The 14,176-nt window shown below is 28.2% G+C and overlaps 1 protein-coding gene across 1 annotated transcript; it reads left to right on the plus strand.

Annotated features, from left to right (window-relative positions):
- The first annotated feature begins 2,597 nt into the window (after positions 1-2,597).
- On the plus strand, positions 2,598-7,249 carry LOC145844891 (carboxypeptidase B-like). The gene is made up of 9 exons (XM_082952311.1): positions 2,598-2,680; positions 3,150-3,231; positions 3,548-3,784; positions 4,955-5,161; positions 5,578-5,679; positions 5,748-5,814; positions 6,358-6,593; positions 6,729-6,813; positions 7,068-7,249. Exons 1-9 carry the CDS (start codon positions 2,598-2,600, stop codon positions 7,247-7,249), a joined length of 1,281 nt encoding a protein of 426 aa, XP_082808437.1.
- The last annotated feature ends 6,927 nt before the right edge of the window (positions 7,250-14,176 follow it).

Raw genomic sequence — 14,176 nt, forward strand, 5'->3', positions numbered from 1 at the left:
ATTGAAATAATTTATAACAGCTAAAGAAAATCAGAAATAACTGAAGTATAAATGCTCTTAGCGTTAAGCTGAAAAAGTGGCCAAGACCCCTAAATGTTATTGTTGGTAACCATAGACTGCGCTACAACATAATTTGATAATTTCCTTTTTTGCGTAAAACAAAGAAAATATAATAAATAACTGATACAATTTATACATACAGTTTCTTTTATAGCATCTTAAAACATAATTAGACTATTAATAAGCATGTCAAGAAACATTGTTGCTAGTTTTCCGCTTAAATATGTAAATAAATAATCTACCGACAACTCAATGCTAAAAATGCAGAGTATTTATAAAAAATACTTCTGTCTAATTAGCAAAAAATCAAGCCGTTTTTTACAATATAAAAAAAAATCTAAACTTATGACACTCTGATATTAGTTATCTTTTCAAGAAAATAGTTATTCCTTTAATAATTAAAATTTTACTCAACGTGTTCGGTTTCTTTGGGTTAAATGTTACCTTTTACTAGTTAAAAAAGTAAGCCACCGAGTGTTATAATTTGTACAAAAATTTATCAACAAAAGCTAACAAAAAACTAAAAATGAGAAGTGTAGTATTTACTAATAAAAATTTAGCTTTGAAATATATTAAATAATTAAATAGAAAATATATTAGTTTTCTTACAAGGATATATTCGAAGCATCAAAAACATTTCTTAAACTTTTTTAACATAATCTACTTTCTTGAAGTTTATAAATTATTTAATATATTTATACGAATTGAGTTTGTTATAAAGCTATTATTATGTCTAGTTAATTCTTGTAGGTTCAAACTAATAAATTAAATTTAAAAACAAGTATCTTTATGTTTTTATAAGCAAGATAGATTCAAATACTAAATAAATTAGTCGAAAAAAAAGTTGGGAATACAACGGTAAGAGTTTTATTTATGCAGTTATCAAACACGGTTTAAAACTAGTTTTGTTTATTACTTGAATATTTTATTGTTAATTATCTTGTTAATACTGATATGTTGGAATTTCGGTTGTCGGAATTTGAATAATCTAAATCTAACACTGATTTCGTTTTTGTTTTTAATCTTTGCTAACTTCGTATATACGTTCAAGGAACACCTTAAGGTATATTTTATCTTCTTTTCAGCGTACAACAACTAAATATTTATCTGAAACTTCATCTTCACTTTAGAATCTAGTATTTTATACAAACCTGCTTGTTTAACACCAAGCAAAAAAAAAATACGTTGTTATTTTAGAAAGGAAACAAAACTTGGAGGGTAGAGCAATCTACTTAAAACTTTATAGTGTTTATTAAACGATAAAAAAACGCTCAAAAAGTTTATTCTAAGAACGTGGTGTACAAAAGGTTATCGAGTCGTACACCACAATGTATCTGTTTATATAAATATTTAGAGCTAAAAATTAATATTTATAGGCATTTGATATAAAATATTTAATAACAATCATGGAAACAATCATACTAAATCAATTTATCATAACTAGTCGTTTTATTTTATTGAGAACTTTTTTGCTTTTTAAAAATTTAGCTTGTTTGTTTGAACTTGCCAAAAAGTTTTATGAAAATAGTTTAAAGTTTTCATCTATAGAAATTATGCAACTTGTTTTTTAAAACAATTGTTATGCAGAAACAAATTAAAATGTTAATAGTGTTTTATTATTTTAAAATTATAAAAACTTTTATTAACAAATAATATTTTTTTTAGTAGTTAAAGTGTAGGTTTTTTATTCATTTTTATTTTATCTGAAATAAATATCAAATTAAATTCTATACACTGTTTTATACTTATTGGAAAACGTACTAAGCTTTGTATTTTTAAGTTTGTTCATTTTCTCAAAACTTTATATTTTATTATTTTCTGTAAAGTCTGTTATATTTTCAATTTAAAACTATTGTTAAAGTGACTTGAATAACTTTACATTATTGTATTGTAGAGGATACTTTTTTTAATAAAATTTATGTTAAGAATAATGAAAAATTCAGTGAATAGTTTTTATGATTATATCTGTTTAATAGCACTATTTAAAAAACTGCAAGAACAACAAAAAACTGTTTATATCACGAGATAATCAATAAAAATATGTTTAGAATATCTATTAAAAATTAGGTAAATAAATGTTTTTATTGTAAACAACATAATTTTTTGGTTAGTTTGTTAATAAAGTTTCATAAGTTATCTAAATAAAACTAAGTTCTTTATCATAACATTTTCATAAACAAACAAAAACACATATATAGTTTTAAAACTTTTACAATACAAATTATGATAGTTTTAGTTTTTAAGTCTTTTTTTAGTTGTGCAGGGCTTGACTTTCAAGTCATAAAGTTTAAGATAACTGATTAAACAAAAAACTTAACATGGAATCTTAGCCGCAGTTCAAAGAAAATTTCTAACAAAACAAACACTACTTTACACTAATATGTTTACAAAGCAAGCTTTATTGAGATAGTAAACTTGTTTTTGTTCACCACAATTACTGTCACTGTCACGCTAAAGATTAATTGACTTAGTTAATAATTAAGTTAAAAAGTTATACATACTTTTGGAAAAAAAAAGCGTTCAGCATAAGCATCATAATGGTAAAATATAACTTCAATCTTTTTGTTTTTATAACTTTAGGTTTGTATTATTTAAGTGGAGCAAGAGTTGTTTATGAGGGGTTAGTTACTTAAATTGCTAAATTAATTCTTGTTTTTAAGTAAGAAACTAAAATCTGTAACTATGGGAATCTTGTGTAAGTATTACTATTTTGTTTTCGATAAAAAAGTAATTTGGAAGCAAAACTTTTAATAGTCTTAACTAATATTTTCTACTTCAATGACAGACTTAATTTATTTAAAAACATAATGAATTATTATACAACATGAGCGTTTATAGCTTCAAGTGAATTATTGCACTGTGCCGTAGCTAGTTTTTATTAAACTTTTGGTTGACTTTTAAAAAGTTTATCCAGATAGACTTTTACAAAATTAACTTATTGTGTATTAAATAAGGTTGCTGTTTTGAACTAAAACTTTTTAAATTATATAAATGGTTGTTTCTAAGTAATTTTTTCTGTTACAGTGTTAACAGTTTTGTAATTAAGTATTTTTTAACGATAGTACTGAAGTTTTAAAACAAAATTTTAGAAGTCAAGTTTGGAAGTTAACTCCAAAAAACAAACATGAATTAGAAGCACTTACAGAATTTATCAAAAATAATGATCCCTTTGTTAGTATTGAAGTTGAAGATCTTTTAAATAAAATAAACAATAAATTTTCAGTTTTTATCCTTAAAAACTTTTAAATAATTGGCTCAATTGGAAATTTTTATGATATTTGAATATAGTAGTTATCGCAAGATTTCAAGTTTAAATTGTTTTGTTTATAAACTAAGAAATAGCTTTATTTTAACTTAATGTATGGTTTTAAAGTGCATATTTTAACTCTAAATTTTTCAAAATACATTGGCGTGCTAATAGAATATAACTGTTAATGTAGTTGGTATATTTTTATACAACAAATCATTTTTAACCTTATCTTCCCAGATAGATGTCTGGAAGCCTTCGAGCGTCGTAGGTCGCCCGGTTGATTTGCTGGTGTCTTCAGAGAAACTCTCATCGTTCAGAGATGAGCTTGAAAAGAAGGTGGAAGACTTCAGGGTGATGATCCCGAATGTTCAGGGATTGGTCGAGGATCAGCAGTCTGAGATGAGGAGACGGGAAAAAGTCGAGCTGAGAGATCTGGCTGATTTTGATTATTCCACGTATCACACGCCTGAAGAAGTAGTTTTTTACTTGTTGGCTTTTTTTTAACAAGCTAATTTCACACGTGCACGAAAAAGTATCGTTTGCGCTTTATTTTTATTTTGTGATACGACAAAACTATTAGGTAAATGTTTCATTTTATAAGATTAATACTCTGTTTTAATCTTATACAGACTGAATAATTTTTTTACAAATACTTTTACGTATATTTTTCTAGTTTTACGTTTAATAAATTTTTTATATTAACATCACACTTACAAAATTGCTGCTGACATATAAAATGATTCTTTTGATGTATCGATTTTTTTATATGATAGACTTTTTTTGTAATAAAGTACTGAACTTAGTTTTTTATAGTTAAACTTATGCTTATTTTAAAAATATATTGTAATTAATTTTGAATTATTTTTATTCATTGAGCCATTTTTATAAGTTTAATTTGAAATTAAATTATTTCACAGATACTATTTCATTTTAACAACAATTAACAAAAGTCTTTAATTTTACCTATATAAGTTTACAACTTTATGATTTACATTATTTTACTTTTAAAAAAACTTTAAATAATAGAAAATGCTAATTTATCTGCTTTTTTTACTGGTTTCAGTGGGTTTATCAGCGATCTTTGCAAGTTTGTTTACTCTACGCTTTTTTTTATTACCACAATAAAAAAACATCTGTATTTGTTTAACTTTGCAAAAAGTTGCTAAAAAGATTAAAAAGTCACTTTTGTGTAGACTTTAATTTTGTAATAGTCGTTAGTTTTCACGGACGGTTTTTCAAGGCCAGGTATTTATAAATTAAATATTCATTAGTCTAAGTTTAGAAGTTAAAGTTTTATGAGTTAACGGTTAAAGCATAGTCATTGTAGATAATGCTTTCTTGTTAAGGTATTTAAGCTAAATAATTATAGATAAAATTTAGATTTAAAGACTTAGGCTTGATAAAATACAAGAATAATTAAAGATCAAGAAGCTGTTAATCAGAATTAGAGTAAAACGATATGCGTATGGTGTTAAGAATAAAAATTTAAGGTTGTCATCATCCGTGAAAAAAAAGTCATCTATAAAAATTAAACGGCTAATACATTTGTGACACATTCATATCTCATAATTAGCCGCTAAGAAATCGTTATTCTAAAATTGCACTTGTGTTTTTCATAAGCTAGTCATATTCACTTTTTTACAGATACAAGAATGGATGGACTTAGTGACAGAGGCGTTCTCTCCGGTGGTCAGCCAGTTTCAAGTGGGCGTCACTTTCGAGGGCAGGAAAATAAACGCTTTGAAGGTGCAAACTGACCCGAGTGCGAGCAAAAGAGCCATTTACGTCGATGGGCTCACCCACGCCAGAGAATGGATAACCGGCGCCTCCATATTGTACGCTTTCGCTCAGGTAAGCCGGCTTTGAAGCACCCGAGAAAATATATATAATATAATAATATAAAATTTGAAAAAATATATACACATCTGAGTAATTTTGTAAAATTTATTATCAATTTTAAAGCAGTTATCTTACATTTTTAGTTATCCTAAACCTTTTTGTGTTGTTTAAACAAATTGTCTCCAAAACTGCGCACAGCAGGCTTTTTGGAAATAATTTAAAGACAGAATGTTTATTTTTAAAGTTAACTTATTTTTAAAATAGCTGCTGTTCATTTAGTTTGAGATAATAATACTAACTGGATTCCATATTAAACGCTTTAATTTTATTTTATTGACGTTACTTTTTAAACAGTTTGACTCAGCATAATTGCAACATTATAACTTTTAATTTTCAAGATTGCAACATTAAAACTTTTAATTTTCAAGATACTGACTGACCCGGACCTCGCGTACATGGCTGATGTGGTTGACTGGTACATTGTCCCAATGGTCAACATAGACGGTTACGCTTTCACTTTTACTGGCGGCGTTGTTAGTAAGAAAATTTGAAATGCATGTATGCAATATCTAGTTTTATTAAAACGACTCAGGAAGAGCGTTTGTGGAGAAAAACAAGAAGCCTGGCTGGTGACCTTTGTCATGGTGTCGATGCCAAGTGGGGCGGTAACTACGTTTAATATCTGTATTCTGAAGTCGAATTAAGTTACGAAGCTTTTGAATAGAAAAACAATTTTAAATTATGTATTGATAACTTTTACTGATAACTGGGAAATTTAAAACCATAACTTAAATAAATATTTACTTAATAGACTGTAAACAAAGCCAGTTTTAGTTTTTAAATCAAATAAAAACTAACTTTATCAGTTTTTTAAACCCATAATAAATCTAAAGTAAATTTTTTTCTATTGCTTTTGATAGTTTAACTTTTTAACCTTTGATAAAAAACAAGCATAGTTTAAAAACTCAAAATTTAAATTATTTTTCACTTAACTTATAAAAACAGTATGATACAAACTGATATATAAGCATTTAAAAACGCTTGTTGAACTTTTATTTTTTCCACCTTTTTACTAGCCTCAATAAAGTTGGTTGTTTCAAACTTAAAAAAGGTTTAAGCGCTTTTAAAATCATTATGTAGTCAAACAAAAAAAGCACATTAAAAAAGTTTCTCACAACATATATGTACTTTAATCAGTTTTTTTACAGAGGGCAGTTCGTTGTACGGCGGTTCGCCTTACCCGTGCGACATAGACTACCAGGGACCGTTGGCCTTTTCCGAGCCTTGCGTCCGTCACCTGTTCTTCTTCATCGAGGATAACAAGGACGCGATAGACACGGTCATCAGCGCCCACTCGTACGGCCAGCTGCTCCTCTACCCTTACAACTTCGATCTGGTGTCCGTTCCGCCCAATGTGGACGGAAATGCTTCTAAAAGAACTTTTGTTTAAAGATAAAGAAAAGTTTGAAATAAATTTTTCTGGAATTTTTAAATCTTTTTAGAGGCTTACTATACAGTTTATACATTTTGAAGTAAGAAATTTTAGTTAAGCAGTCAAAAATAATTATTTCTTTCAAAGGAAGAACTTGGACAACAGATGTATGACGCAATAAAGGCTTTGTACGGAACTGAGTTTACTTTTGGTCAAGGTGGTCAGACTTTGTGTAAGTTACTTTTAATTTTACAAATTAATAAATTTCACAAACTTTAAACGTTTATTTAGGTACTCTACTTGATTTTTAGATATTAGATAAACTTGCAAACTTACACACAAAAATTAGTTTTTTTAAGTATTTGTTGTACAGAAATCTAATGAAATAATGTTAAAATATGACAGTAAATCTTTGAGAACATTTTATACTTTTAAAAACACAAACGTGCGTTTTTTAGCAAATTGTTTTATTCATAATTTTCGCAGACGAGTGCAATGGAGTGACTACTGACTGGACGGCCGGAGTGGCAGGAATTCCCATTAACTGGTTGATTGAACTAAGAGACCAGGGAGAGTACGGATTTTTGCTGCCAGAAGACCAAATAGTGCCCTCTGGTGACGAGTTTTTAGCAGCTCTCAAAGTCTCAGTCGCTCACTACCAGACCTAATTGATATAAACAAGAATTTTTGCTTGTTTCTTACAGTAGACTACCGCTTAAGTACGCAAATTGAACCCGACCAAAAAGTGCGTACTTAGCACGGGTAGTGCGTACTTTTTAACGACATAGTATAATATGAAACTTAGTTGTTTGTTTTCTTTCTTACAACTAGCCACCAAATAATTAAGCCAAATAATCGAGTCTTTTTGTTTTAAAAAACATTTAGTACATAATTCTAATCTGCAAATTTTTTAACAGATTTTAAAATGATTTATTTTTTCTATAAAAAGTTTCTACATAATTAATACATACATTCAATATAGAAAGTCAATGATATATGTTGCCCATGGCTAACCAGCAAACTTATTTGATGCTGCTTGCTACATCACAGAAGCCTGGAATAATGTGATGGCAAAAACGATCCAAAATTGCTTCCGGAAAGCTGGTCTAAAAATTCAATTTGTCGATCAAGAAGATGACTCAAGTCCTGCAAAGGAGGTAGATATTGAAGACCTTGCACACCTGTTCAACGAAATAAAAGTTGAAATCAGTCATCAAATAATTGAGCAGTTCGTGCAAATTGACGACGAAAATAGCCCATAGTATGCTGAAGCAATTGTGATTGAAAATCAACAGGCAATTGATGAACTAGAAAAAGGTGCTATTCACTTTCATGATGAAGAAAATGATGAGATTGCTGCAGGATCTAGTCAATGTCAATTTCGTGGGTACACCAAGCTTTACACTGAAGCTGTGGAAACAAAGTGTCAGCTCTCTAGTGAAGCAGTATTTGGTATAACTCCTGAGCTCTATCACAAGCTAAAAAGCACCCATGAAAAATATCAACGTTTGCTAAACAAAGCAGCCTATTCTGAGCAGAGCTCGCACAGAAAGAAAACCAAGCAGCTCACACTTTTTGACATGATTAAATAGAGCCAAGATTTTTTTTTATTCTGAATAGATTGCTAGTCAAGCTAAGTTTAGTTTTATTTAATACTTAAAACCATTTTTCCGTTATTTGCTAAATTGTTTCGGTTTAGAATAAACCTAGTTTAGTTTTTTTTTAGCTGAGATTCTTATTAATCATTTAATTTAGAAAGTATAACACATTTATTATAATTTTCCATTAGTTAAAAAGTGTTTGATTTTTTTTTTATTTGAAAGAAAATTATTTCAGGACTATTTTTTTGTCTTTCTGAATAAGTGCGTACTTTAGGCGGGGTGCGTACCAAAAATAGTGCGTACTTAAGCGGTAGTCTACTGTATTTGAATACCTCCTCGTGTTCTAGCTATTTTTTTGTAATAAATATTTCTTATTATATGTTTTGATTTTAGAAAACAAATTAAGAGATCTCGACTACTAGAGGAGAAATAATACATTTATTCTTTCAAAACTTATGTTAGTTATGCAACCTAAGTTTCGGTCAAAGACCTCGTCAAGGCTTAAAAATTAAACTTTCAATGACTATTACATATCTTTTTAGATTTTTTATTTAAGCACTGACGAACTCTTTGACCGAAATTTAGTTTTCATAATAAAGTCTTGAAAGAATAAATATAAATATTTCTTGTTGAAAACTAATGATTTTTTTAATTTTTGGTAAAGTTTTGATACATTTTAATAATCTTAAGATGTCATTCTATAAACATCTTGAAATTTAAAGACAAAACTGTAGAAAAACTGACTTTTACAATCAGTTTGAATTGTCTGGTGTATACTTTTTAACTTGGCTTTATTATTTAACTTTAATAAACTCTTAAACAGTAAGTGATGAATCAGTAAAACAAAGTTGTTGTAAATACAATTTATGTTATTTAATTAGTCAACTTTTTTTAAGTTTTTCTTAAATACTGTAATTATCTTAAAAAAAAACTAATTCAGTCGTAATTTTTTGCAAAATTGTAAAAATTTCGATAACTTACCTCCTTGGTATAAACTAAGGTTATTAATATACTAAACATCATTATTTTTCCAAGTACAATAATAAATTTTATAATTTATTAAAACATCTAATAAAACAGCTATCAAAAAATTAAATTTTAAAACATAGACGCTATTGTTTATTAAATGAAAAAAGGAAAGTGCTCAAAATAATTTGCCCATTCCATAAATATTATTCTGATCAGTTATATTCTTTTTTTGTATAATTGTTTCTAGCATTTTTATATTTAAGTTGTATTTCTTTATAACCCTAGTTTTTTTAACTTTACAGTAAGAATATTTAATATAAGTTACGACTTCGAAAAGTATGTCTACGATATAAAATATTTCAATTAAAATGGAATAAAACAACTAGTGAATGTAACAAAACCGTTCTGGATATCCTAATTTTTTATTGTTGTCGGGCTTTATCTGATGCAACAAAGCATTAGAAGATAATATTTGTCATTCTTGTACTTAAAAATGTTCTAAATGCAATCTAAACTTGGTTCACGACAACTCTCGTTCTAACACCTCAAACTCCGTCAATGTAAAGTCAAATAATTCTGAGTTTTGAGGAGTTTCTTTTTTGTTAAACAGTTTGTTCAATTTACTTTTACACCGTAAATTTTTTTTCAAAATTAAAATGACTAAAACCAATTTCTGAACTTACTAAAGTCTAAATATTTCAGTAATTACCGTCTTTATATTGTTAGCTAGACCTGCATGTTTTTTTTTTTAATTTTTAAGTTATTTTACGAAATTCGGTCCCTATTAATGTGTAATAGGAAATTGAATTCTCATATAACCCATTAAGCTATAGACAAACTTTACTGATTTGTGGTTTTTCTCGAACTTTTGAATATAATGTACCTATAAAATTAAATAATGACGCTTTTAATTATAATCTGTTAGCATCTAATCCAGAGTTTCCCAAAGTGGGCCATGACTGATACTCAGAGGGCCATGAGCAGCTTAGGGGCCAAAGGGGGGTCATGGAGTCATGAGCAGTAAAGGAGCCACAGGGAGGGCATGAGATTATAATTTGAAACTTACACTAGACATTCTCGAGTTGCTGATGAAGAGCAAAACAAAACAGAAAGTCTTAGCTGTTTTTTATGGTAGTATTTGAGTAATCTTGGTACAAGGGGGCCATAGCTAATTAAACTTATTTAAAGGGGGCCATTTGAAAATTTTTTTGGAAAACCTTGATCTAATCAGTTTTGATTTGTTCAAGACCGCTCATCATGCGTTCATATGTTGACCTGTTTACGTTGCTGGGTAATACTTTACCTGAACAGAAAAATCTATCAAATAATGGTGTACATACAGTCAAAAAGCTTTTGACTCAGTCTCTCATAAAAAACTATTTAAAACTTTTAATTAGTGCAGTGCAGACTGCAAAAAAGCTTAGTAAATTAGTTTAAATAATTTATAAACAATAAACAATAATGAGTACATTTTAAGAGTACATTATTAAGTTTTCTTTTTTTTTTGGTTTTAGTTGTTCAATCTCAATTTGTAGTATGTTGTTATGATTTTGCGGCAGAAATTGATAACGGTGACACAAGTCTATTTTTAGAAGATGGCAAAACATTTAGTAAGTTGAAATATGTATAACAACTATCCTTATATAATATTTGTCAATGGCTTAAAACCACACAAGTTAAATTCATATAAATGCCAAATTCTAAATATTAACAAAAGCGAATCTAACCGCACTGATTTTAATTAGCAATATTAAATTACCTTTAGATACAGTATTTAAATATTTAGTAGCCTACATGTCTGAAAACTTTTAAATGAAAAGTTCATAATAGTAATATATATATACAAAACTGCATCAGTATCATCGTATTATTTTCTTAATGTTTTAAATCTAAATAAATTATCGTTCTGACAATATTACCAATACTATGTGTTCGTCCTAAATTGGTGTTTAACAATTTATTTTGTTCCCCTTAATAAGTTCAAAAAGTTAAAACAATGCAACGAAAATTAACCCGTTTAGTTTTAAATCATTGCAATACATCTAAAATATCATACTAAGCAAGACTGATTAAATGTTCTAAAAAGTTACTGGAAACTCTTTTTTAAATTATAAACATAAAGTCTATTATGATCAACTTATATCTAGACAACTATGTGTTAATAGGAAAAAAAAAGTAAAATTGATATTTTTAAAGCCAGTGGCAATTTTTTTTTTTCACAAAATCGTGATTTTGTAAAAAATACCACATGATCAACTTTTGTCAAAGAGAATAGATCAATTTTTTCAAAACGTGTAATCAAAATAGATAAGTTGCTAATAAAATTTGATAAAAACTAAAAAAAAAACTGTAGCAATAATAAAATACTTAAAAAAAACCTTTACTACAACAAGCTACTGCTATTGTTTAAAAGTTTATGAATTTTCCCCTTAAAATATTTAATCGTTATTTCAATTTAAATTTTCGACTCACTAACTTTGAGTTTTATTATTACTCAGCGTTATAGTGGCATTTTTATTAATACCTATTTACCTTAAAATGTTAGGTTCGTTTTTATATATTAAGTTTTATTTTTGAACGCAATACCAAGCTCTGTTTTTTAAGTAGTTTTGTTTGAGTATTTTATGTTTTTAAATCTTAGAGTATATTTGATAACAATCATTATTTTTACTTTTACTCCTCGTGTGTCTTCTGTTTTGATGCCGGAGTCACAATTAACAAATAAAATAGTTTTTTAAAAGCTATGTCTTACTAATTAAATAATAGAAAACAGTGTAAACTAAAAAAATTCGAAAAAAAACATACTCTTGCTAGAAAATAAGTAGACGCTAAAATTAGTTTTTATTTATCTTCTACTGCTATTTTATGCTTTAAGTCAGAGGTAGTCAAACTCTGACTTTTCAAGCAAAGATACCCAATTCACACCTTTTTTTTTAAAGTACTTATGAAATAGTACTTAATGAGTAAATTTACAAACACAATTTATTTAAACTCTAGTAAGAAATACGGTGGTAACTGTATAATTTTTTAATACAACATTTTTTAATACAAGCTTTAATAATTCTTTGAAAACATGGTGACCAGTATAATATCTTTTATAAATAACTTGTACCGTAACCCTAAAACTTATAAAAAGCTGCCGATCTCTACTTCAACTAGTGATGTACCGGACCCACAATTTCGGGTCCGGCCTTTTTTTTCAAATTAGAGTCCGGCCGTAACGGGACTTTTTTTTCAAATAAGAATCCGGCCGGATCCGGATATCAGACTAAAATGGCAATATCCGGCCGGACCCGGATAGTGAGTCCGGTACATCACTAGTATAAACTAGCCTGAGTCAGAATGAGGTTTTTAAAAACTGAAAAAAAAAGAACTTTAATTTAATAATAAGTAGAACACCTAGCCACAAGGTTTACAAATTTAGGTGTTATTTACAATTAAAAATCTGAAATCAAGTTCTTAAAGAAAATACACTAGAAAATTACAAAATATTGAAAACTGGATCAGCTCAAACTCATTCAAAATCTAAAAAAAAACTAGCCTGAGGTTTTATAAAAAACTAAATTAGCCTGAGGCAGTCCAAGATTTTCTAAAATTCCCAAAAATTTTTCAACTAGCAGGGTTGCCACTGTTTAAGTCAATAAAACTAGCTAGAGTGAGTATAAACAAGCCTGAGTCAGAATGAGGTTTTTAAAAACTGAAAAAATTACTTTAATCTAATAATCAGTAGAACAGCTAGCAAAGATTGACAATTTGGTAGTAAAGTTGTGGACTGATTGTGGTACACTTAACTTATTAGTACTACCCATCATAATTAAATCCTACCTTATTTAATTAATATCTAACAAATACTAAATTCTAACTGAGACTACTTTCTATAATCAGACACGACAGTTTTGAGTGATGAATCTTTTATATAAAACACAACAAGAAAAACTAGCATATACAAAACTATTAACTACTTTGGTAACACTTTAAAAACTGTTAGCTATTTAAATCTATATCAAAAGACTTAAAACAATAAACTAAAAAATAAATAAAACTTTTAGTTTACAAGAAACTGTAAAATTTTTAATAAACTATTAAACTATAAACCTGGCTTAAATATTTAAAAAATTAAACACCAGTTGAAATATTCACTTTTAAAACAAAACACTACTTACAATAAGCATTCACAAAAAAGTTCAAGATATTTTGTTGCTTCAAGCTGCACACCAAACTAACTAACTGCTTACATATAAACTGCCTGTCATTTTCTGATGTTTTGTCGCATCATTTTTAAGTTTGAAACATTTTGTCATATGATTCTCATTGGCTCGTACATTTAACCGTATTAACTCTAAATATTCTCTGAGCTCAACTTTAAACAGTAAATAATACAAGTATTCATTCCAAAGTTTTCAATTTATGTAAAGAGTTGCATTTCTGAAATGTTTATTTCATAATTTAAATGTAAACAAATGTAAATTAGTCACGTGTACAAAATGAGCCAATTACGGTAGGTGTTTAATTTTAACTGACGAAAATGACTCTTATTAATTTACACAGAGTTTGTTTTTGAAAAAATACTTTTCAGTATGCTCTTTTTTACTAACTAGATCCAGGTCCGGCATAGAGATCCGGCCGGACCCGGATCCGGACTTTTTTTCAAATTAGAATCCGGCCGGAACCGGATCCGGACTTTTTTTACAAATTAGAATCCGGCCGGAACCGGACTTTTTTTTCAAACTAGAATCCGGCCGGATCCGGATATCAGACAAAAATGGCAATATCCGGCCGGACCCGGATAGTGAGTCCGGTACATCACTAACTTCAACTAATATAAAACTTATTAAACTTTATGCTAATTTCACATTATACTAATACAGTTACCTCAGTTACATAGCGGCCAGCTGCAGACTTAGTAAAATGCACTGTGTTTAGTGTTAAAAAATTCCTGGCAGTAGGACTTAATTTATTACTTTAATTGATTAGAATTCTACTGCTGGGGATTGTTCAAAAACAAACGAAGTGCTTTTTACCAAG

The sequence above is a fragment of the Thalia democratica genome, chromosome 9 (genome assembly GCF_965202585.1).
Source record: "Thalia democratica chromosome 9, ktThaDemo2.hap1.1, whole genome shotgun sequence".
NCBI classification, from domain to species: domain Eukaryota; kingdom Metazoa; phylum Chordata; class Thaliacea; order Salpida; family Salpidae; genus Thalia; species Thalia democratica.